Source organism: Pseudophryne corroboree, chromosome 11 (assembly GCF_028390025.1).
Source record: "Pseudophryne corroboree isolate aPseCor3 chromosome 11, aPseCor3.hap2, whole genome shotgun sequence".
Lineage (NCBI taxonomy): Eukaryota > Metazoa > Chordata > Amphibia > Anura > Myobatrachidae > Pseudophryne > Pseudophryne corroboree.
Window position 1 is genome coordinate 135,533,479 of NC_086454.1, and position 25,478 is coordinate 135,558,956.

The 25,478-nt window shown below is 47.1% G+C and overlaps 1 protein-coding gene across 5 annotated transcripts in view; it reads right to left on the reverse strand.

Annotated features, from left to right (window-relative positions):
- Nucleotides 1-25,478, reverse strand: part of LOC134969116 (inositol-trisphosphate 3-kinase B-like) — a 219,613-nt gene that overhangs the window by 46,153 nt on the left and 147,982 nt on the right. For all 5 annotated transcript variants that reach the window (XM_063944840.1, XM_063944837.1, XM_063944838.1 and 2 more), the window contains exons 3-5: nucleotides 12,991-13,075; nucleotides 10,601-10,814; nucleotides 7,952-8,156 (exon numbers count right to left, since the gene is read on the reverse strand). In XM_063944840.1, coding sequence (XP_063800910.1) covers nucleotides 7,952-8,156; nucleotides 10,601-10,814; nucleotides 12,991-13,075 — 504 coding nt within the window. The remainder of the gene's footprint in view (nucleotides 1-7,951; nucleotides 8,157-10,600; nucleotides 10,815-12,990; nucleotides 13,076-25,478) is intronic.

The window sequence follows — 25,478 nt, forward strand, 5'->3', positions numbered from 1 at the left end:
AGGCTTGGGCTTAGAGGTTTTGGAAGTGCAAGCCTGTTTTGGGTACGCCTAACCCATTGCTTTACTTGGAGGTCAAAAGGAACGAAGGGAGGTACTTTTAGCCTTCGGAGCCGAAGGATTAGTACTTCGTAGACATGCAGTCTTAGCAGACGCTAAGTCAGCAACAATCTTGTTCAAATCTTCCCCGAATAGTATGTCTCCCTTAAAAGGGATCAGCTCCAAGGTCATTTTAGATTCCAGGTCCACCAACCAGGACCGCAACCACAGAATCTGGCGAGCCAGAATGGACGTAGTAGACGCTTTGGCCGCCAGAACACCGGCATCAGAGGTCATCTCCTGAATGTACTGAGACCTATATGAAAGACACTGTCTGGCGTTATCAGAAAAATTCAGAGGTAACTCTGCCTCAACAGCTTGAACCCAGGCTTCAATACCTTTTGCAGCCCAAGAAGCTGCTATAGTGGGTCTATGTACTGCACCTGCAAGAGTGTAAATAGACTTCAAGCAACCCTCCACACACCTATCCGTCAGTTCCTTCAGAGAGGTTATGGTAGTGACAGGCAGAGTAGAAGACACCACAAGACGCGCTACATGTGAGTCCACCGGTGGTGGTGTTTCCCAATTCTTATTTAACTCTGCAGAGAGGAGATAACAAGCTAACATCTTTTTAGACAGGGAGAATTTCTTTCCTGGAAACTCCCAGGATTCCTGACGTATGTCAACTAAATGGTCAGAATGTGGCAAAACTAATTTAGTAACCTTCTGACGTTTGAAGTTATCAGGTTTCTTAGATGTATCTGGAGGTTCAGTTTCATCATCAATCTGAAGAATCAGTTTGATGGCCTCCAATAGGTCAGGACCATCAACCAGTGTTGTAGATTCCTCATCAGAAGCATCTGCATCAGTGTCTGATGGGTTAGTATATACCCCATCTTCATCTGATGAAGCATCCAAAACATGAGTGGATTGTGAGGAAGAAATGGCCCACTTAGATGACCCTTTGGTACTAGGTGAGCGAGGGTTAGGTTTTTGTTTAACCAAAGACTGATTTAACTGCTGTAACTGAGTTGACAATCTGCACATGGCGGATTAACTACAGGGATAATATGTGATTGTACAGGCACAGGCGGTCCCACAGGGGGCGTAAGTCTCGTTACAAGCGTAGTCAGTAAATTATAAAAAGCAGCCCAAGGTGGGTCTTGGTGTGCCACCAGTACTGCAGACTGACTGAGGGGTACAGAACTCCCGATACTTGGACCCTCAGCTGGAATATTTTCCTCAGATAAATCCGCAGTGTCAGCACTGCATGATGCAGGATCAGCCACGGATCTCCCGCCCTGTGTAGCAGACATTATATGGAAATGTAGCCTTAAGGCGTAACAGCAAAATATAGCCAGACACAGTACCTGACAAAAAAAACCTGTGATTGCAATGCAGAACACAAACAGAGGATTTAAGTGGTATATGGTGACTGAAATACACAGAGAAAAATACAACTGTATATCCTGTGAAACACTAAAATAAGATTTTACTTACCGGTAAATCTATTTCTCGTAGTCCGTAGTGGATGCTGGGGACTCCTTAAGGACCATGGGGAATAGACGGGCTCCGCAGGAGACTGGGCACTTTAAGAAAGAATTTAGATTCTGGTGTGCTCTGGCTCCTCCCTCTATGTCCCTCCTCCAGACCTCAGTTAGAGAAACTGTGCCCGGAAGAGCTGACAGTACAAGGAAAGGATTTTGGAATCCAGGGCAAGACTCATACCAGTCACACCAATCACACCGTATAACTTGTGATAAACTTACCCAGTCAACAGTATGAACAACAACAGAGCATCAGATAAACCCTGATGCAACCACAACATAACCCTTATTTAAGCAATAACTATATACAAGTATTGCAGAAGAAGTCCACACTTGGGACGGGCGCCCAGCATCCACTACGGACTACGAGAAATAGATTTACCGGTAAGTAAAATCTTATTTTCTCTAACGTCCTAGTGGATGCTGGGGACTCCGTAAGGACCATGGGGATTATACCAAAGCTCCCAAACGGGCGGGAGAGTGCGGATGACTCTGCAGCACCGAATGAGCAAACACAAGGTCCTCCTCAGCCAGGTTATCAAACTTGTAAAACTTTGCAAGTGTGTTTGAACCTGACCAAGTAGCTGCTCGGCAAAGCTGTAATGCCGAGACCCCTCGGGCAGCCGCCCAAGAAGAGCCCACCTTCCTTGTGGAGTGGGCTTTTACTGATTTGGAAGCGGCAAACCAGCCGCAGAATGAGCCTGCTGAATCTTGTTGATCCAGCGAGCAATAGTTTGCTTTGAAGCAGGAGCACCCAGCTTGTTGGATGCATACAGGATAAACAGCGACTCAGTTTTCCTGACTCTAGCCGTTCTGGCTACATAAACCTTCAAAGCCCTGACCACATCCAGCAACTCGGAATCCTCCAAGTCACGAGTAGCCACAGGCAACACAATAGGTTGGTTCATATGAAAAGATGACACCACTATTGGCAGAAATTGTGGACGGGTCCGCAATTCTGCCCTGTCCATATGGAAAACTAGATAGGGGCTTTTATGTGACAAAGCCGCTAATTCTGACACACGCCTAGCTGAAGCCAAGGCTAATAGCATGACCACCTTCCACGTGAGAAATTTTAACTCCACGGTTTTGAGTGGCTCAAACCAGTGTGACTTCAGGAAACTCAACACCACGTTAAGATCCCAAGGTGCCACTGGAGGCACAAAAGGGGGCTGAATATGCAGCACTCCCTTTACAACGTCTGAACTTCAGGAAGAGAAGCCAGTTCTTTTTGAAAGAAAATGGATAGGGCCGAAATCTGGACCTTAATGGAACCCAATTTCAGGCCCAAAGTCACTCCCGACTGTAGGAAGTGAAGGAAAACAGCCCAGCTGGAATTCCTCTGTAGGGGCATTCCTGGCCTCACACCAAGCAACATATTTTCGCCATATACGGTGGTAATGTTGAGCCGTCACATCCTTCCTAGCCTCTATCAGCGTAGGAATAACCTCATCCGGAATGCCTTTTTCTGCTAGGATCCGGCGTTCAACCGCCATGCCGTCAAACGCAGCCGCGGTAAGTCTAGGAACAGACAGGGCCCCTGTTGCACAAGTCCTGTCTTAGAGGCAGAGGCCACGGGTCATCTGTGAGCATTTCTTGCAGATCTGGATACCAAGTCCTTCTTGGCCAATCCGGAACAAAGAGTATTGTTCTCACTCCTCTTTTCCTTATGATTCTCAGCACCTTGGGTATGAGAGGAAAAGGAGGAAATACATAGACCGACGGGAACACCCACGGTGTCACCAGTGCGTCCACAGCTATCGCCTGAGGGTCTCTTGACCTGGCGCAATATCTCTGCAGCTTTTTGTTGAGGCGGGATGCCATCATGTCCACCTGTGGCAGTTCCCACCGACTTGCAATCTGCGTGAAGACTTCTTGATGAAGTCCCCACTCTCCCGGGTGGAGGTCGTGCCTACTGAGGAAGTCTGCTTCCCAGTTGTCCACTCCCGGAATGAACACTGCTGACAGTGCGCTTACGTGATTCTCCACCCAGCGAAGAATTCTGGTGGCTTTTACCATCGCCACCCTGCTCCTTGTGCCGCCTTGGCGGTTTACATGAGCCACTGCGGTGATATTGTCTGACTGAATCAGAACCGGTTGGTCGCAAAGCAGGGTCTCCGCTTGACTTAGGGCGTTGTATATGGCCCTTAGTTCCAGGATATTGATGTGAAGGCAAGTCTCCTGCCTTGACCACAGACCTTGGAAATTTCTTCCCTGTGTGACTGCCCCCCACCCTCGGAGGCTTGCATCCGTGGTCACCAGGACCCAGTCCTGAATGCCGAATCTGCGACCTTCGGGAAGGTGAGCACTCTGCAGCCACCACAGGAGAGACACCCTGGTCCTGGGGGATAGGGTGATTAATCTGAAGATGTGATCCGGACCACTTGTCCAGTAAGTCCCATTGGAAGCTCCTCGCATGGAACCTGCCGAAGGGAATGGCCTCGTATGATGCCACCCTCCTTCCCAGGACTCGAGTGCAGTGATGCACTGACACCTGTTTTGGTTTTAATAGATTCCTGACCAGTGTCACGAGCTCCTGAGCTCTCTCTATCGGGAGATAAACCCTTTTCTGGTCTGTGTCTAGGATCATGCCTAGGAGAGGCAGATGAGCTGTAGGAACCAACTGCGACTTTGGAATATATAGAATCTAGCCATGTTGCCGTTACACTTCCAGAGAAAGTGATACACTGTTCAGCAACTGCTCTCTTGATCTCGCTTTTATGAGGAGATAGTCCAAGTACGTGATAATAGTGACACCTTGCTTCCGCAGGAGCACCATCATTTCCGCCATTACCTTGGCGAATATTCTCAAGGCCGTGGAGAGACCAAACGGCAACGTCTGAAATTGGTAATGACAATCCCGTACCGCAATTCTGAGGTACGCCTGATGAGGTGGATAAATGGGGACATGAAGGTATGCATCCTTTATGTCCCGAGTCACCATAAAATCTCCCCCTTTCAGGCTTGCAATGACCGCTCTTAGCGATTCCATCTTGAACTTGAACCGTTTCAGGTATATGTTCAGGGATTTTAAATTCAATATGGGTCTGACCGAACCGTCTGGTTTCGGGACTACAACATGGTCGAATAATAACCCCCTCCTTGTTGAAGGAGGGGAACCTTGACCACCACCTGTTGAAGATACAATTTGTGAATTGCAGTTAACACTGTTTCCCTCTCGTGGGGGGAAGCCGGCAGGGCCGTCGGTGAGAGGGCATCTTCTCAAAGTACAGCTTGTATCCCTGAGACACAATATCTATTGCCCAGGGATCTAACAGGGAGTGAACCCACTTGTGGCTGAACTTACGAAGGCGTGCCCTCACCGGGCCTAGCTACGCCTGTGGAGCCCCAGCGACATGCGGTGGATTTTTGTAGAGTCCGGGAAGGACTTCTGTTCCTGGGAACTAGCTGTGTTGTGCAGCTTCTTTCCTCTGCCCCCGCCTCTGGCAAGAAAGGACGCACCTCGGACTTTCTTGTTTCTTTATTCGAAAGGCTGCATTTGATAATGTCGTGCTTTCCTAGGCTGTGCAGGAATATAAGGCAAAATATCAGAATTACCAGCTATAGCTGTGGAGACCAGGTCCGAGAACCCTTCTCCACACAATCCTCAGCCTGCCATATGCCTCTTAAGTCGGCATCATCTGTCCATTGCATATTCTACAGGACACGTCAAGCAGAAATCGACATAGCTTTGACTCTAGGACCCAGTATACTCATGTCTCTTTGGGCATGTTTTATATATACATATCTCTTAAGACAGCATCTTTAATATATATATCTATATATCTATATAAACATATGTATATCTATATACATACTAGGGTCTCAATCTCTGCTGATAAGGTACCTGTCCACGCTGCCACAGCGCTATAAACCCATGCCGACACAATCGCCGGTCTGAGTAGCGTACCAGAATGTGCACGCTATCTGCAGGATCCCTGAGAATAGCTGTTACGTCAGGGCTACCTTTTGGGCAAACGTGACACCCTAGGGGAAGATTCCCATCATATCCTGACCCTAGTGGGGAAAGGATACTGCCTGAGAATTCTTTGTGGGAAACTGCAGTCTCTTGTCTGGAGATTCCCGCTCTTTTTTCATGAGGAGGGAAATTTACCTCAGCTTTCTTCCCCTTAAACATGTGCACCCTTGTGTCAGGGACAGATGAGTCATCAGTGATATGCAAATCGTCTTTTATTACAATAATCATATATTGAATACTTTTCTGCCATTTTAACCCAGTAGCTGCTGTTTATATTGATTTTTGCGCCTAATTATGTGCCCCCCCTCTCTCTTTTTACCCTCTTCTACCGTGTAACTGCAGGGGAGAGACTGGGGAGCTTTCCCTTCAGCGGTGCTGTGGAGAAAAAACATGGCACTGGTGAGTGCTGAGGAAGAAGCCCCGCCCCCTCGATGGCGGGCTTCTGTCCCGCTTTCATGTACAATTTTGGCGGGGGCTCATACATATATACAGTGCCCAACTGTATATTATGCAAACTTTTGCCAAAGAGGTCTCTAATTGCTGCCCAGGGCGCCCCCCCCCCTGCGCCCTGCACCCTACAGTGACCGGAGTATGTGGGTGTAGTGTGGGAGCAATGGCGCACAGCTGCAGTGCTGTGCGCTACCTCATATGAAGACTGGAGTCTTCTGCCGCCGATTTCGAAGTCTTCTTGCTTCTGTCACCGGCTTCTGTCTTCTGGCTCTGCGAGGGGGACGGCGGCGCGGCTCCGGGATCGGACGACCAAGGGTGCGATCCTGTGTACGATCCCTCTGGAGCTAATGGTGTCCAGTAGCCTAAGAAGCAGGACCTATCTTCAGTGAGTAGGGCTGCTTCTCTCCCCTCAGTCCCACGTAGCAGAGAGCCTGTTGCCAGCAGATCTCTCTGAAAATAAAAAACCTAACAAAATACTTTCTTTTTAGCAAGCTCAGGAGAGCTCACTAAGTAGCACCCAGCTCGTCCGGGCACAGATTCTAACTGAGGTCTGGAGGAGGGACATAGAGGGAGGAGCCAGAGCACACCAGTATCCAAATTCTTTCTTAAAGTGCCCTGTCTCCTGCGGAGCCCGTCTATTCCCCATGGTCCTTACTGAGTCCCCAGCATCCACTAGGACGTTAGAGAAATATATATGGGACCCTGATGCACTTAGCCCCCTCAGGGTACAGAATATAGTGATAACAATATGTGATACACGGAATGGAAACCACACAGCAGCTATAGGCATACACTGTCACAGGTACAATGCAGAAATTATTACACACAACAATAAGACTGCACTGGACTAGTAATATTACGTAAAACTATGTATGTATACAGATATAACAATGCACAGTAAATACTGGATGTATATCACAGAATATGTACTAAATATTCCTGTAGGTATGCACTTGTTCTTAACTAACACTGTCTAAACGACATGTAGAATACTTAAGTGTCCTGTAAATGCACACCGCTGATGCAGTCGGCTTTCCAGAGGAGACAGTGCCCAGCACTCCCAGAATCAGCGCAGCTCTGTGTAATGGCGCCCAAACGCTGACAGGGAGTGAGGGAGGGAGAGATGCAGCTCCAGGGCCGGAACATCTGCTGTAGATGGTGCCAGGGGCTGGGAGAGGGGCTACACATCAGCGCCTTATCTCCTCTGCTGGACTTCACCACCGGGTACTATGGAGCCTGTAATAAATGGATTTTAGTAAGTCCGACCTGTGCTCCCTGCCCTGGTGGATATAGTGGGGTCCCTGCACAGCCACAGTGTCCACGCCAGTGGCGCAGTCCGTCTACGGAGACCGCATCCTGGATCGCGATTTCAGCGGATCTCGTCTTGGGGACCCTCTTACCTCCTCCCTATCATGCGGCCATGCGATCCTGGAGGGCAGCGGCGGTGTGTGTGCCTGAGAAGACCGGAGCACCTCCGCTGTAAGTACCCGCCAACCAGGGCGGGGGAGTATACAGCGCCGCTGGGGAAGGTGAGGGAGCCGCACCACGATATGTCAGTATGACATATAGCACCAGGTGCCTATGCTGTGGCCCTTGAAGTCTTCTTTCTTCTCAGAAAAGCTCTTTTCAGGGCTGCCTTACGCAGCCCTCCCTGTTAGCTGCCTGCACTGCAGGCACCAACTTACAAACTGAGCTCCAGTGCCTGGAGGCAGGGATATAGAGGAGGCGGTGCAGTGCATCCTTGGAACAGTTAATGCTTTAGCCTGTTGGTGCCTCGGATCAAGATCCAACTCTACACCCCGATGTTATTCCCTGTGGAATACCAGCTGCAGAAATAGGTCATACACTATACACAACTTTTTTTCCTCATGGTTTTTATTATTAGCCTCAGTAAAAGGAAGAATCCCAGATGCCATTGTAGGTTATCAGTGTGACTCACCGTGACTCCCTCAATACGGAATCCCAGCAATTCTGTAGAGCTGAGGCTCTCCCGCCACTGCATGTACCGTGGCTTAGTAACCGCTTTCTGCATATGTTCCTCTGGTGTAGGAGCTTGGGGATCCAGTGCTATCATTTTGTTATACATGTCTTTTCGTGGTGTGGGCTTCTGAAGGGCCTTGGCAAGCTCCTCTTCTAAGTATGTCCTACAGGAGAGGGAACTTATTTTTTTTAAATTGAGTTGATAGTCCAAACACACAACAGCATTCATCATGGGCATGTCTTCAATTCATCCTGCACGTACAACGAATATGATTCTGCCCCCTGTATTATCCTTATTACCTGTAATCTCTTAGGCACTACAAAATGTATGCAGTGCTGTACACGATGTAACATAAAAATCAATACAGTAAGCTGCATACAGTGCCTTGCTAAAGTATTCACCCCCTTTTGCATTTTTCATGTTTTGTTGCCTCACAACCTGGAATTAAAATGGATTGTTTGAAGGTGTGCATAATTTCATTCACAGAACATGGCTACAACTTTGAAGATGTTTTTTTTCTCTTTATTATTGTGAAGCAAACAACAAATAGGACAAAATAACACAAAACTTCGGTGTGCATAACTATTCACCCCCTAAAGTCAGTACTTTGTATAGCCACCTTTTGCGGCAATTACAGCTGCAAGTCGCTTTGGATAAGTCTCTATGAGCTTGCCACATCTTGCCACTGGGATTTTTGCCCATTCCTCAAGGCAAAACTGCTCCAGCTCCTTCATGTTGGATAGTTTCCGCTTGTGAACAGCAATCTTCAAGTCTGACCACAGATTCTCAATTGGATTGAGATCTGGTCTTTGACTAGGCCATTCCAACACATTTAAATTTGTCCTCTTAAACCACTCCAGTGTTGCTTTAGTAGTATGCTTCAGGTCATTGTCCTGCTGGAAGGGGACCCTCCGTCCCAGTCTCAAATCACAGGCAGACTGAAACAGGTTTTGCTCAAGAATATCCCTGTATTTAGCACCATCTTTCCCTTGACTCGAAACAGTTTCCCAGTCCCTGCCGCTGAAAAACATCCCCATAGCATCATGCTGCCACCACCATGTTTCACTGTGGGGATGGTGTTCTTGGGGTGATGGGATGTGTTGGGTTTGCACAAGACATAGCGTTTTCCTTGGTGGCTGAAAAGTTAAATTTTAGTCTCATCTGACCAGAGCACCTCATCTGACCAGATTTTAGCTCATCTGACCAGAGCATACATTTGGGGAGTCGTCCACATGCCTTTTGGCAAACTCAAAACGTGCCTTCTTTTTTTTAACACTAAGTAATGGCTTTTTTCTGGCCACTCTTCCATAAAGCCCAGCTCTATTGAGTATACGGCTTATTGTGGTCACATGCGCAGATACACCAGTCTCTGCTGTGGAACTCTGCAGCTCCTTCAGGGTTACCTTTGGTCTCTGTGCTGCCTCTCTGATTAATGCCCTCCTTGCCCAGTCTGTGAGTTTTGGTGGCCGTCTCTCTCTTGGCAGGTTTGTTGTGGTACCATTATCTTTCCATTTGAAGATGATGGATTTGATGGTGCTCCGGGGTATCATCAAAGATTTGGATATTTTTTTTTATAACCCAACCCTGACTTGTACTTCTCAACAAACTTGTCCCTGACTTGTTTGGAGAGTTCCTTGGTCTTAATGGTGTGATGCCTCTTGCTTAGTGGTGTTGCAGCCTCTGGGGCCTTTCAGAAAAGGTCTGTTTATACTGACAGACCATGTGACACTTAGATTGCACACAGGTGGACTTCATTTCACTAATTATGTGACTTCTGAAGGTAATAGGTAGCACCAGAACTTTTGAGGGGGCTTCATAGCAAAGGGGGTGAATACATATACATATGCCAATTTTAAAAATTTTATTTATAAAAATTATTTTCTATATACATTTTTCTAATTTCACTTCACCAACTTAGACTATTTTGTGCATATCCATCACATAAAATTCAGATAAAAAAAAATTCAATTTGTAATGTAACAAAATAGGTAAAAAGCCAAGGGGGGGTTAATACTTTAGCAAGGCACTGTATATACAAAGCACAATAAAGAATAGTACATAGCATAAATATACAAGTGTTGAAAAAAACTACAGACAAGGAGTGACAAGTACAGGAGAAGGGGTAAGGCATCTTGCTGTAGTCGAAGAGCAGTGGAGAGCTGGAAGGCACAATAGTTCTCTGATCCTGTACCCATCGTATGAGTGAGTAGTGTCAGAGTCGCTAAGGGGGGAAGGAGACAAAGGACATGATGCCCTAGTATTAAGCCTGGTGCAAGCAAAGGAACCGGAGGGAAGAGGGCCCTTGGGGGGATAAGCAGTTGGAGGGTTCACTGGGATGAAAACTATATTGGCAAAATATCTGTAAATCTATCTCCCTCAGTGTAATAGAATCAGACAGACTGGGAGATGCATCAAACTTTCCAGAGAGATAAGTTACCTTCTAGCTATCATTTATCTAGCACAGTCTATACAATGACATAAGCTATTTGGTTGCTATGGGCAACTTCTCTACTTTATCTCTCTCTAATGTTTGATACTTCTACCCCAAAGTTTAATAATTTGTACTACAGATAGAAGACAGGATGATGTAAAGTAAGGCATCCTTACCGAATGCCAATCTTGCAATCCATAATGCTAGGTCCTTCCAGGCCCATGAGAAGGTCTTCCATCTTTATATAGGTCTGCTCATCCCTCTCCACCAGGCCATAGTAGGTAGGAACATACGGCCGGAGTACATCTTCCATAAGGGCCTCCAGGCAAGCGTTTTCTACAGGGCTGTATTTCTTCAGGATGTGGCCTCGCTCACTGGCCTTAAAGTTACCTTGGAGAGTGAGTAACAAGAGAGAATATTCAGTCAGCACAAACTCTGCCAGAACATGGTTCATGTTTATAAACCGCACTGACTATTTCTGTAATGAGGTAGTCTGAATACCGACCCTATTGTCATGGCACACTTGACACTTGGCTCAACTCCTCACTACACCCTGACGTTAGACAAATCATAAAATGATGTAATAACCGTTAAGGCTGCACGTAAGAAGGTGGTGGCCCTTTATAGCGGGCTGGTTCAGCGGCACAGAATCTACTTCTGTATAACTAGCACTTTATTAGTCATTTAGGCTCACAAGGTGTATCTGTCATTGAAAGCTACCTTCTTCTGCACACATCATATCTGATCAAGGCTGGTATAGATATATTAATAATATAAAAATGACAATTACTGGGGCAGATGTATTAAGCCTGGAGAAGTGATAAAGCAGTGCTAAGTGCAAGGTCATAACACATCGGTCAATCGGCTCCTTACTGTTAATATACATATTGGAACGGATTGGCCGGTGCGTTATCACCTTCCACTTATGACTGCTTGATCATTGCCTTATCACTTCTCCAGGCTTAATGCATCTGCCCCACTGTCAGAAGCATACTCACTGCTCTTGAAAAACGTCCTGCAACATTACCAAACGTGTGTGTGTGTGTGTGTGTGTGTGTGTGTGTGTGTGTGTGTGTGTGTGTGTGTGTGTGTGTGTGTGTGTGTGTGTGTGTGTGTGTAAGGGGCAGGAGGGGGGGGGAGCCTTTAGCAGCACATTTGCTCTGAATGAAGATAAGTGTTACAGGATCTTCAGACCCCATTGCAGCCAATTATAGTACATGCCTATGGCATTTTATATCTTTCTCACAATTGATATGTCTGTTCATAACTGCTCATTTCACAACTGCCAACCTTCTTTATTGGGAACTGCAATATACTTGCCACTCCCCTCATCTGCCCAAACCACATTATTATTGTAGATCAGGTCACACCCCTTTTTTACAGTCACCAACACTGGAGTGTTCAGGGTGTATTATGACTGCTTGCAGGTATGCACATTGCAATTAGGATTTGGCCTGACTATACTGTGGCAGTTGATTTGTTACAGTGCCATGAAGAGTACAGTTTAAACTACAATACCACAGTTACATCAGAGTAAATATACCCTTCTTCCACTGACCTATGACCTTTTTACCTCTCAACCTTTCAGCTTATTTGTTCATTTTGATCAGTGACTGTCATGCACAAGGACATCTACAGGATCACGTGCATTTGGGTCATTTCAGAGGGTCATGCAGGGTTGAAAACCGAACACCACTTCCACAAAACAAGTGAGTTTATAGAAGGAGAGGATTGTGAAGTTTCCTGGTAACTTTTATTTAAGACATTCACCCCAAATAAATGCATGCAGCTAACTCTACACTCTATGGCCCTCATTCCGAGTTGTTCGCTCGCAAGCTGCTTTTAGCAGCTTTGCACACGCTAAGCCGCCGCCTACTGGGAGTGAATCTTAGCTTATCAAAATTGCGAACGAAAGATTCGCAATATTGCGAAAAGACTTCTCTGTGCAGTTTCTGAGTAGCTCGAGACTTACTCTTCCAGTGCGATCAGTTCAGTGCTTGTCGTTCCTGGTTTGACGTCCCAAACATACCCAGCGTTCGCCCAGACACTCCTCCGTTTCTCCAGCCACTCCCGCGTTTTTTCCCAGAAACGGTAGCGTTTTTTCACACACTCCCATAAAACGGCCAGTTTCCGCCCAGAAACACCCACTTCCTGTCAATCACACTCCGATCTCCAGAACGAAGAAAAAACCTTGTAATGCCGTGAGTAAAATACCAATCTTCATAGCAAATTTACTTGGCGCAGTCGCAGTGCGAACATTGCGCATGCGCAAATAGCGGAAAATCGCTGCGATGCGAAGAAAATTACAGAGCGAACAACTCGGAATGACCACCTATATTGTATCTTTTACATTGTGTAGCAGCACCAACTATTAGTTCCCTCAGTCACTGCCTTGTGAATGTGTAAAAGGTCAAAGGGATTCATGTAAAAAATGTTAGTAAACGTATGACAATACTCCACTTATTATCTGTGTGCTGTCAGTGGTGAGATGAGTAGTCTCTTGTACAATTGCATGCTTATAGGCTCAGTGACACGCGTTACTGGCTTCCATCTTGTTCCATTATACCTTCATGGCCAGCCAGCTGCACCCAGGAATTCTGCCTTCGGAGGGACCAGTGCACCATTGTGAAGAAAGTCTTCCATGATTTGGTCTATAACAATACAAAGGTACAATTATAAGTCATTTCAAATTTAGTTTTTCACATAAATATCTGTCATTAATGTTTCACGTCATTGGAGATATATGAAATCCCAGAAATGTAATAACACTGATTTGGACGATTTGTATGTGAATCGGTAAATCACAATTTCCATTGGCCAGTTTTCTTGCATCATGTGTTTTTGCTTCGTGGCAGGGAAGTGGCACACTCCACCCTCCATCTCATTTTGATAACTTTGCCCCATGAAACTGAATCTCAACCAACATCTTGCTTTTGCAAGTCCATGCGCATTGGGATTAAACTAGATGCACCAGCACATATTAAATCCAAGGCATGTGGTGACCAAAGAAAATTGTGTTCTGCACCCAGGCAGTATTTGTAAAATAGAAATTAAATTGGCAGTTGTATATCTTATATGATCTAGATCACAGGTTCTCAAACTCGGTCCTCAGGACCCCACACAGTGCATGTTTTGCAGGTCTGCTCACAGAATTGCAAGTGAAATAATTAGCTCCACCTGTGGACCTTTTAAAATGTGTCAGTGACTAATTAATACACCTGTGCACCTGCTGGGTTACCTGCAAAACATGCACTGTGTGGGGTCCTGAGGACCGACTCTGAGAACCCCTGATCTAGATCATAGGTTCTCAAACTCAGTCCTCAGGACCCCACACGGTGCATGTTTTGCAGGTCTCCTCACAGAATCACAAGTGAAATAATTAGCTCCACATGTGGACCTTTTAAAATGTGTCAGTGAGTAATTAATACACCTGTGCATTTGCTGGGTTACCTGCAAAACATGCACTGTGTGGGGTCCTGAGGACCGAGTTTGAGAACCTGTGATCTAGATTATACTTTTTTCACGTTATTGTTTTGTTCCAAATTAATGCAATATTACCCCATCATGGTGCAGCAGATGTTTTACATAGCACATTTAGGGGTTTATTATCAAGTACCTGCGGGACAGTGAGGCCTACATCACAAAACTTACCTGGAAAGTCTAGAAGATCTTAATATGTACAGTTTGGACCAGAGAGGAGAAAGAGGGGAGGTGGTGGGTACATGATAGAAACTTTCAAATATACCAAGGTACAGGAGGGAGACGTTCTTCAAAGTATTAGAACACGAGAACATGCGCTGAAAATGGATGAAGGTTCAGAGTGAATCTGAAGAAAAATTACTGCACAGAAAAGGTATTGGACAAGAGGAATATCCTCCCAGCAGAGGTGGTAAAGGCTAAGACCGTAGAGCAATGTAAAAATGCTTGGAACAGACATAAGGATATGGGCAGTAGAGTGACTGGCAATGACACATTTTAATAATTCCCTTTTTCCATCATTCCTATCAAAGTAGATTTTTAGGAATTGTACAGAATAGAATTGGTTACATCAATTTTCCTTGTCCAATGGAGGACAATCATGTTGACAGTTTGCCAGATTTCATTATTCAATTCTTTTCCACTGACATAAGGTTGGTGCGAACACACAATACACAATTTTCATTTTTTCCTGCTGACATATTTCCTTTTCTGGTTAATGACTGACGAGTTTATGTGTAAGCCTCTCTAGGTAATGACTCCCTTCCAGGTGCGCCAGATCCTGCTTATAATGTTTAGCCACTACACTGGTTGAATTTCCTGGATCCTGGATTGTACTAATGACAAGCTAAGAAGACAGTGTTGCAGTGAGTAAGGGTGTACAAGAAATACATCATGCTGCCAGTAATGTACTGATTGGATTTGATTAGATTGAGTGATGGAAACCAATCCAAGTATAAGTGTTCTTCATTCTTTTGGGGTAGGGGAGCTTCTGCTTTTTTTCTTTTGAGAGGGAACTTCGATCCAGGTCGCTGGAATGGGGTATGTATGGGGTGCTGGAATTCCAGAGCTTGTAAAACAGATATTTAAAAAAAAAAAACGGAGAAAAAAAGGAAAATTACCCAAAGGTAATTCTCTCTGGGCGCTGATATGGGAGGATCAACACAGCAGCTAAATAAAGAGGTTGGTCAGACCTCATAAACAAACAGCATGCAAATAGATAATTAGCGCCATATGGTCATAGATGAGATGAGCAGATCAATAATAAACATATTAAATTCATCATAAAAGCAATAAAACATCCATATGAATAAAGATAAAAATGAATAAAGAAACCCTTGAAAAGGGTAAAAGGCGTTACTCCCCATCACCTTTATCTGAAACTGTAGAAGATGATAGGACCTGTTCCTATAATACAGTCCCCTTCTAAGTCCAGATGGACCCAATTGGTAATCAAACGTAAGCAATATTTACCACAGATGTACCCAAGGTTTGTTAAGCGGCTCAGCACTCCGCAGTATTGCAGTTCCTTGGTGAGATGATAAAGAAACAATGTCCTCAATTCAAGTGGTATACCTCCAGCAAAGGTCCATGAGGTTCAATGGCGGGGGCTTGGTTCAGGTCCTCAGATCTCCAAATGTTGTAAGTCCAGGGAGTGATGCAAGGGAGCAGCTCCCCTACATCACTCCCTGGACATACAACATTTGGAACTGTGGTTCTGCCCCTTTTTTTGTGTTTTTTCCTGTAAAAATTTGTCTTATAGGCCCTACACACATGCCGATTTGTTTGAAAGATATGAACGATCTCGTTCATAAATGAATGAGAACTCGTTCATATCTTTCAGTGTGGAGGCTCCAGCGATGAACGATGCGCGGCCACGCGCTCGTTCATCGCTGGTCCCCCGTCGGCTGTGCATGCAGGCCAATGTGGACGATCTCGTCCATATTTGCCTGCACTTCAATGGAGCCGCGTCAGTGCTCCCCCCGTCACTGCCCCCCCCCCCCCGCCGCTGGGTCGCCCGTCGGCCATCTCGGTGGCGGATCGGCATGTCTGTAGGGCCCATTAGTCACAGTGTAATGCAATAGAAAGCATGAGCAGCTGCTGCTGGTTAAAATGTTATGCAGCATGCCTATATTCTATGTGTAATTGCAGCGGTATCTGGATCTGAAATGCCATGTTACAGTGTTTTCCCTGAAAACACTGTAGCATAGCAATTTGTATGCAAATAAAGTCGCAGAAGCTGCTTGTGTGTCCTAATGCATTACATTGCAACTAATGCAGAAAAAAAAAAGACACTAGACGCCACATATCACATGGCACTCACGCGTTTTGTGTAACGCTACTTGTAGCCAAAGATGTAAGAGGACACATCTGCTATAAAGGTCATTATAGCTAGGCTTACCATACTATCCTTTTAAACCGGGACCACAATGAATTACATAGGTTTTATGGCTGATTAAAACCTGGTGAAGTGCTGGCTTGTATTAAGCCAGCCAAAGACCCTGTGTAATTCATTAGTGTCCCAGTTTAAAGTAACAGTATGGTAAGCCTAATTATAGCCACAGTTGCAGTAGTCATAAATTAGAGGCTGACCACTTCTGTGAAAGATAGTTTACAGTAGATTATTATAATAATAAGTCACTTTGCAGCCATAAAACGTTTCTCTGTTTGTCAATTAGTGCTCAACGAGCTGACATGCAGCGCCTGTTACACCATAATATATGGCAGTGTTTCCCAAATCCAGTCCTCAGGCAACCCTAAACAGTGCATGTTCTGCAGGATTCCTAACAGAATTGGAAGTGAAGTAATTAGTACCGCCTGTGGATCTTTTAAAATGTGTCTTTTTGTTATGGATCCAGTGAGGAGATATGGAAAACATGCACCGTAAGGGTGCACTGAGGTCTGGATTTGGGAAACACTGATATATGTGATATCTGGACAAAGAGAGAAACTATAGAACGGAAGTAGGGACATGCGTATGAGCTACACACCTGTAATCATGCACATAAAGCCGAGTCTGGTCAATTTATCACTCTCCAAAGCTTGATAAATCTGGGCTATATTTGGAATGACTGTCTTATACCCATTTTCCTCTGTGACCCAAGAAATTGCCGGGTCTATCAACCCCACATATTCCCGAGCCTCAGCTCCGTGACCCTGGTTTTGCGCGTTCACATGGAAAAAGCCAGGATTTTTATGTCAGTGGAAAAGGGGCGTCATTGGGCAAAATCTCTGAAGCAAACTTGCTGACAATTGGTGGAAATGGATTTTGTACTGTTTAAATCTTTACATCTCAACAGTAGCCTGATAAAATATAACACAAGAGGACTCCAAAAACTCTCTATATGGCATACGATGAACATACAAAAGTGAGAAAATTGTAAAAATAAGAATTTACTTACCGATAATTCTATTTCTCGTAGTCCGTAGTGGATGCTGGGAACTCCGTAAGGACCATGGGGAATAGCGGCTCCGCAGGAGACTGGGCACAAAAGTAAAGCTTTAGGACTACCTGGTGTGCACTGGCTCCTCCCCCTATGACCCTCCTCCAAGCCTCAGTTAGGATACTGTGCCCGGACGAGCGTACACAATAAGGAAGGATTTTTGAATCCCGGGTAAGACTCATACCAGCCACACCAATCACACCGTACAACTTGTGATCTGAACCCAGTTAACAGCATGATAACAGAAGGAGCCTCTGGAAAGATGGCTCACAACAACAATAACCCGATTTAGTTAACAATAACTATGTACAAGTATTGCAGACAATCCGCACTTGGGATGGGCGCCCAGCATCCACTACGGACTACGAGAAATAGAATTATCGGTAAGTAAATTCTTATTTTCTCTGACGTCCTAGTGGATGCTGGGAACTCCGTAAGGACCATGGGGATTATACCAAAGCTCCCAAACGGGCGGGAGAGTGCGGATGACTCTGCAGCACCGAATGAGAGAACTCCAGGTCCTCCTCAGCCAGGGTATCAAATTTGTAGAATTTAGCAAACGTGTTTGCCCCTGACCAAGTAACAGCTCGGCAAAGTTGTAAAGCCGAGACCCCTCGGGCAGCCGCCCAAGATGAGCCCACCTTCCTTGTAGAATGGGCATTTACAGATTTTGGCTGTGGCAGGCCTGCCACAGAATGTGCAAGCTGAATTGTACTACAAATCCAACGAGCAACAGTCTGCTTCGAAGCAGGAGCACCCAGCTTGTTGGGTGCATACAAGATAAACAGCGAGTCAGATTTTCTGACTCCAGCCGTCCTGGAAACATATATTTTCAGGGCCCTGACAACGTCTAGCAACTTGGAGTCCTCCAAGTCCCTAGTAGCCGCAGGCACCACAATAGGTTGGTTCAGGTGAAACGCTGACACCACCTTAGGGAGAAACTGAGGACGAGTCCTCAATTCCGCCCTGTCCGAATGGAAAATCAGATAGGGGCTTTTGCAGGATAAAGCCGCCAATTCTGACACTCGCCTGGCCGAAGCCAGGGCCAACAGCATGGCCACTTTCCATGTGAGATATTTTAAATCCACAGATTTAAGTGGTTCAAACCAATGTGATTTGAGGAACCCCAAAACTACATTGAGATCCCAAGGTGCCACTGGAGGCACAAAAGGAGGCTGTATATGCAGCACCCCCTTGACAAACGTCTGAACTTCAGGAACTGAAGCCAGTTCTTTCTGGAAGAAAATCGACAGGGCCGAAATCTGAACCTTAATGGATCCCAATTTGAGGCCCATAGACAATCCTGTTTGCAGGAAATGCAGGAATCGACCCAGTTGAAATTCCTCCGTTGGGGCCTTCCTGGCCTCGCACCACGCATCATATTTTCGCCAAATGCGGTGATAATGCTTTGCGGTTACATCCTTCCTGGCTTTGATCAGGGTAGGGATGACTTCCTCCGGAATGCCTTTTTCCTTCAGGATCCGGCGTTCAACCGCCATGCCGTCAAACGCAGCCGCGGTAAGTCTTGGAACAGACAGGGTCCTTGCTGGAGCAGGTCCCTTCTTAGAGGCAGAGGCCACGGGTCCTCTGTGAGCATCTCTTGAAGTTCCGGGTACCAAGTCCTTCTTGGCCAATCCGGAGCCACGAGTATAGTTCTTACTCCTCTCCGTCTTATAATTCTCAGAACCTTGGGTATGAGAGGCAGAGGAGGGAACACATACACTGACTGGTACACCCACGGTGTTACCAGAGCGTCCACAGCTATTGCCTGAGGGTCCCTTGACCTGGCGCAATACCTGTCCAGTTTTTTGTTGAGGCGCCATCATGTCCACCTTTGGTTTTTCCCAACGGTTTACAATCATGTGGAAGACTTCTGGATGAAGTCCCCACTCTCCCGGGTGGAGGTCGTGCCTGCTGAGGAAGTCTGCTTCCCAGTTGTCCACTCCCGGAATGAACACTGCTGACAGTGCTATCACATGATTTTCCGCCCAGCGAAGAATCCTTGCAGCTTCTGCCATTGCCCTCCTGCTTCTTGTGCCGCCCTGTCTGTTTACGTGGGCGACTGCCGTGATGTTGTCCGACTGGATCAACACCGGCTGACCTTGAAGCAGAGGTCTTGCTAGGCTTAGAGCATTGTAAATGGCCCTTAGCTCCAGGATATTTATGTGAAGTGATGTCTCCAGGCTTGACCACAAGCCCTGGAAATTCCTTCCCTGTGTGACTGCTCCCCAGCCTCGCAGGCTGGCATCCGTGGTCACCAGGACCCAGTCCTGAATGCCGAATCTGCGGCCCTCTAGAAGATGAGCACTCTGCAACCACCACAGGAGAGACACCCTTGTCTTTGGTGACAAGGTTACCCGCTGATGCATCTGAAGATGCGACCCGGACCATTTGTCTAGCAGATCCCACTGGAAAGTTCTTGCGTGGAATCTGCCGAATGGGATTGCTTCGTAGGAAGCCACCATTTTGGGATTGCTTCGTAGGAAGCCACCATTTTTCCCAGGACCTTTGTGCATTGATGCACTGACACTTGGCCTGGTTTTAGGAGGTTTCTGACTAGTTCGGATAACTCCCTGGCTTTCTCCTCCGGGAGAAACACCTTTTTCTGGACTGTGTCCAGGATCATCCCTAGGAATAGAAGACGTGTCGTCGGGATCAGCTGCGATTTTGGAATATTGAGAATCCAACCGTGCTGCCGCAACACTACCTGAGATAGTGCTACCCCGACTTCCAACTGTTCCCTGGATCTTGCCCTTATCAGGAGATCGTCCAAGTAAGGGATAACTAAAACTCCCTTCCTTCGAAGGAGTATCATCATTTCGGCCATTACCTTGGTAAAGACCCGGGGTGCCGTGGACAATCCAAACGGCAGCGTCTGAAACTGATAGTGACAGTTCTGTACCACAAACCTGAGGTACCCTTGGTGAGAAGGGTAAATTGGGACATGGAGGTAAGCATCCTTGATGTCCAGAGACACCATATAATCCCCTTCTTCCAGGTTCGCAATCACTGCTCTGAGTGACTCCATCTTGAATTTGAACCTCTGTATGTAAGTGTTCAAGGATTTTAGATTTAAAATCGGTCTCACCGAGCCGTCCGGCTTCGGTACCACAAACAGCGTGGAATAATACCCCTTTCCCTGTTGCAGGAGGGGTACCTTGATTATCACCTGCTGGGAATACAGCTTGTGAATGGCTTCCAATACCGCCTCCCTGTCGGAGGGAGACGTCGGTAAAGCAGACTTTAGGAAACGGCGAGGGGGAGACGTCTCGAAATCCAATTTGTACCCCTGAGATACCACCTGAAGGATCCAGGGGTCCACTTGCGAGTGAGCCCACTGCGCGCTGAAATTCTTGAGACGGGCCCCCACCGTGCCTGAGTCCGCTTGTAAAGCCCCAGCGTCATGCTGAGGACTTGGCAGAGGCGGGAGAGGGCTTCTGTTCCTGGGAACTGGCTGTTTGCTGCAGCCTTTTCCCTCTCCCTCTGCCACGGGGCAGAAAAGAGGAACCTTTTGCCCGCTTGCCCTTATGGGGCCGAAAGGACTGCGCCTGATAATACGGCGTCTTCTTATGTTGAGAGGCTACCTGGGGTAAAAATGTGGATTTCCCAGCAGTTGCCGTGGCTACCAGGTCTGATAGACCTACCCCAAATAACTCCTCCCCTTTATAAGGCAATACTTCCATATGCCTTTTGGAATCCGCATCCCCTGACCACTGTCGTGTCCATAACCCTCTTCTTGCAGAAATGGACAGCGCACTTACTCTTGATGCCAGTCGGCAGATATCCCTCTGTGCATCACGCATATATAGAAATGCATCTTTTAAATGCTCTATAGTCAGTAATATACTGTCCCTGTCTAGGGTATCAATATTGTCCGTCAGGGAATCCGAACAAGCCACCCCAGCACTGCACATCCAGGCTGAGGCGATTGCTGGTCGCAGTATAACTCCCGTGTTAGTGTATATACATTTTTGGATATTTTCCTGCTTTCTGTCAGCAGGTTCCTTAAGGGCGGCCGTCTCAGGAGAGGGTAGTGCCACCTGTTTAGACAAGCGTGTGAGCGCTTTATCCACCCTAGGGGGTGTTTCCCAACGTGCCCTATCCTCTGGCGGGAAAGGGTATGATGCCAATAACCTTTTAGGAATTATCAGTTTTTTATCGGGGGAAACCCACGCTTCATCACACACTTCATTTAATTCCTCCGATGCAGGAAAAACTACAGGCAGTTTTTTCTCACCAAACATAATACCCTTTTTAGTGGTACTTGTATTATCAGAAATATGTAAAACATTTTTCATTGCCTCAATCATGTAACGTGTGGCCCTACTGGAAGTCACATTCGTCTCTTCATCGTCGACACTGGAGTCAGTATCCGTGTCGGCGTCTGTGTCTGCCATCTGAGGTAACGGGCGTTTTAGAGCCCCTGATGGCCTTTGAGACGCCTGGACAGGCACAAGCTGAGTAGCCGGCTGTCTCATGTCGTCAACTGTCTTTTGTAAAGAGCTGACACTGTCACGTAATTCCTTCCATAAGCCCATCCACTCAGGTGTCGACTCCCTAGGGGGTGACATCTCTATTACAGGCAATTGCTCCGCCTCCACATCATTTTCCTCCTCAAACATGTCGACACAATCGTACCGACACACCGCACACACACAGGGAATGCTCTGATAGAGGACAGGACTCCACTAGCCCTTTGGGGAGACAGAGGGAGAGTATGCCAGCACACACCAGAGCGCTATATATACACAGGGATACCACTATATAATGTGTTTTGCCCTTTATAGCTGCTGATATTATCAACTGCGCCAAATTAGTGCCCCCCCTCTCTTTTTTACCCTTTTCTGTAGTGCAGGACTGCAGGGGAGAGTCAGGGAGACGTCCTTCCAGCGGAGCTGTGATGGAAAATGGCGCCAGTGTGCTGAGGAGATAGGCTCCGCCCCCTTCTCGGCTGACTTTTCTCCCGCTTTTTGCTGAATTCTGGCAGGGGTTAAAATACATCCATATAGCCCTGGGGGTTATATGTGGTGTATTTTCGCCAGCCAAGGTGTTTATATTGCTGCTCAGGGCGCCCCCCCCTAGCGCCCTGCACCCTCAGTGACCGGAGTGTGAAGTGTGCTTGAGGAGCAATGGCGCACAGCTGCAGTGCTGTGCGCTACCTTGTTGAAGACGGATGTCTTCTGCCGCCGATTTTCCGGACCTCTTCTTGCTTCTGGCTCTGTAAGGGGGCCGGCGGCGCGGCTCTGGGACCGGACTCCGAGGCTGGGCCTGTGTTCGGTCCCTCTGGAGCTAATGGTGTCCAGTAGCCAAGAAGCCCAAGCTGGCTGCAAGCAGGCAGGTTCGCTTCTTCTCCCCTTAGTCCCTCGATGCAGTGAGCCTGTTGCCAGCAGGTCTCACTGAAAATAAGAAACCTAAAACTAACTTTTCCTAAGAAGCTCAGGAGAGCCCCCTAGATTGCACCCTGCTCGGTCGGGCACAAAAATCTAACTGAGGCTTGGAGGAGGGTCATAGGGGGAGGAGCCAGTGCAGACCAGGTAGTCCTAAAGCTTTACTTTTGTGCCCAGTCTCCTGCGGAGCCGCTATTCCCCATGGTCCTTACGGAGTTCCCAGCATCCACTAGGACGTCAGAGAAATAAAGGATATTAATAAAGGGGTCAGTATTCTTGACTATTAAGGGTGTAAAGCAGGGGTGGGGAACGTCCGGCCCGCAGGCCGTTTAAGGCCCGCAAAGCCAATTGATCCAGCCCGGCCAGGCTCACTTAACCGAGGGAGATGCTGGTGTTACCAGCGGGCGCCGGCTCCTTCCCCTCAGCGGCAGCCAAAAGCCGGAGCTCATTCCTGAGCTCTGGCTTCCGGCCCTGACAGTGTGCGGCTGTGCGTTATGAGAGAGACATCATGACGTCTCTTCCATAGTTCCGAGGAGTGGGCGGCCAGGCGGTGTGCAGCGGTCGGGAAGTAGGAGCGGGGCTGGGGAGTATTGTGTATTGTTTTTTTAATGTGTGTGTGTAAGCGGCGCTACAAGAGGGGCACATCTAATGGGGCATAACAAGTCACTGGGGGCATATCTAATGGGGCATAACAAGTCACTGGGGGCATATCTAATGAGGCATAACAAGTCACTGGGGGCATATCTAATGGGGCATAACAAGTCACTGGGGGCATATCTAATGGGGCATAATAACTGACTGGAGGCATATGTACTGGCGGCATATCTACTGGGGCATAACAACTGACTGTGGTTATATCTACTGGTGCATATGTATTTGGGCATAACAACTGACTGGGGGCATAACTACTGGCGGCAGGCTAATTTTTAAGTTGATAATTTTTGTATGGCCCCCAAAGGATTTGCTAAATATCCAAATGGCCCTTGGTATAAAAAAGGTTCCCCACCGCTGTTGTAAAGGGTGTAAAGATATAAATCCTAACCAATCAGCTTCTAGTGCTGCTTTCAGACATGTGACCTGGAAATTTGCCAGGTCTGGCAACAAAGAAGGAATTATTTTGAACAGATTGACTTAATAAGTTTACTAGAACAATAAAATCTAATTAATGAAATATTAATATTATTATTATTATTAATTATTAACTGCTATGTAGTTCTGTGTAATTTCAAAACAGCGAGGGACAATAGTTGGATAAAAAGGGAATATACTTTACTTAACTATAAACAGTACTGCAAAAATAACAGTACACAGGATACAGTGCTAGGCTGACAAGAAAATCAATGCAAACGCCAAATGAAGATAACGGTGGTCAATAATGTGATTGCTTCACCCATTGTCACATATGTAAACTCCACTTGATGGTCTTAAAATGTGTGTAATTGGGCACAGTCAATAATGCCAAACAGGCAAAGGGGTGTAACGGAGAACAGCATCCCACGCCTCTGTGTGCAAAGTATCTTACCACTGTCGGTACCGCTGTCGTTTTTCCTCCTGGATAATACAGTGGTGCCGCTAATAGTTTTGAAAATGGTCCTCCGCCATCTGTGTTAACTCTAACGGCCGGAGGGTTTCCTGGTTGAACCCTGGCCTGGCTGCTCCTGACAGCCAAGAGATGCTGCTAAAACATCAAACTTGTCCGGAGTAGTTGTCCATCACAGGAGGAGACACTGCCAGTGGTGGTTCAATGAGAACCTGCAACAGGGGTATCGATTCTTCTCCGCTGGTATCCCATGTTTCCAGTAAGGAGGTGATTCATGTTACACTGGTCAGCTTGATTCATTAAAACTGGCAGGAGCAGTCAGTCCAGGGTTCAACAGGATCCTGCAGGTAGAGTCAACACAGATAGGGAGGACCATCTTCAAGGCCACCAACGGCACCACTAGGGAGGCCAATCCCGGGATGTTTTTTCAATCCCGGGTATTGGGATTGAAAAAATCTCAATCCCGGGATTCCCGGGATTGAACTGTCCTCCTTTAATTTATGTATGTGGGGGAGGGGGTCAGGGGGGTTACAAGTTAAAAAAAAAAAAAAACATACTCACAAATGAGTAGAGCGGTCCCCAAGGTCCAGAGGGGAGGTAAACGCAGGTGTCTGGTAGTGAGGGTCCCTTACTGCCCGGCTTTAGAAGGCAGCATCTGAGCCGGGTGCTCAGCGCAGCCCAGGAGGGAGACTGCTGGGGGAGAGGAGGTGATGCTGCCCGGCTTCAAAAGGCAGCTTCTGAGCCAGGTGATCAGGGCTGCCCGGGTGAGAGAGACTGCATGGGGGCAAGGAGACATTGCTGCCGGCTTCAGAAGGCAGCTCTGAGCAGGGTGTTCAGCGCTGCCCAGGTGAGAGACTGTAGGGGGGGGGGGAGAAGGCGTTGCTGCCACGTTTCAAAAGGCAGCGTCTGAGCCGAGTGCTCAGCGCTGCCCGGGAACAGAGACTGCAGTGAGGGGGGAAGGAGGCGATGATGCCGCGCTTTTAGTTCAAAAGGCAGCGTCTGAGCCAAGTGCTCAGCGCTGCCCGGGTAGAGAGGCTGCCGAGGGAAGCGAGGCGGGGAACTGCGCATGCGCAGTGTAATCCCGTGAAACCCGGGATTGGAAGCTCCAATCCCGGGATTCAAATCCCGGTGTTTTTGGGCCTGAATCGCGGGATTGGCCTCCCTAGGCACCACTATACTATCCATATTGTACTGAAGAGGCTGAATG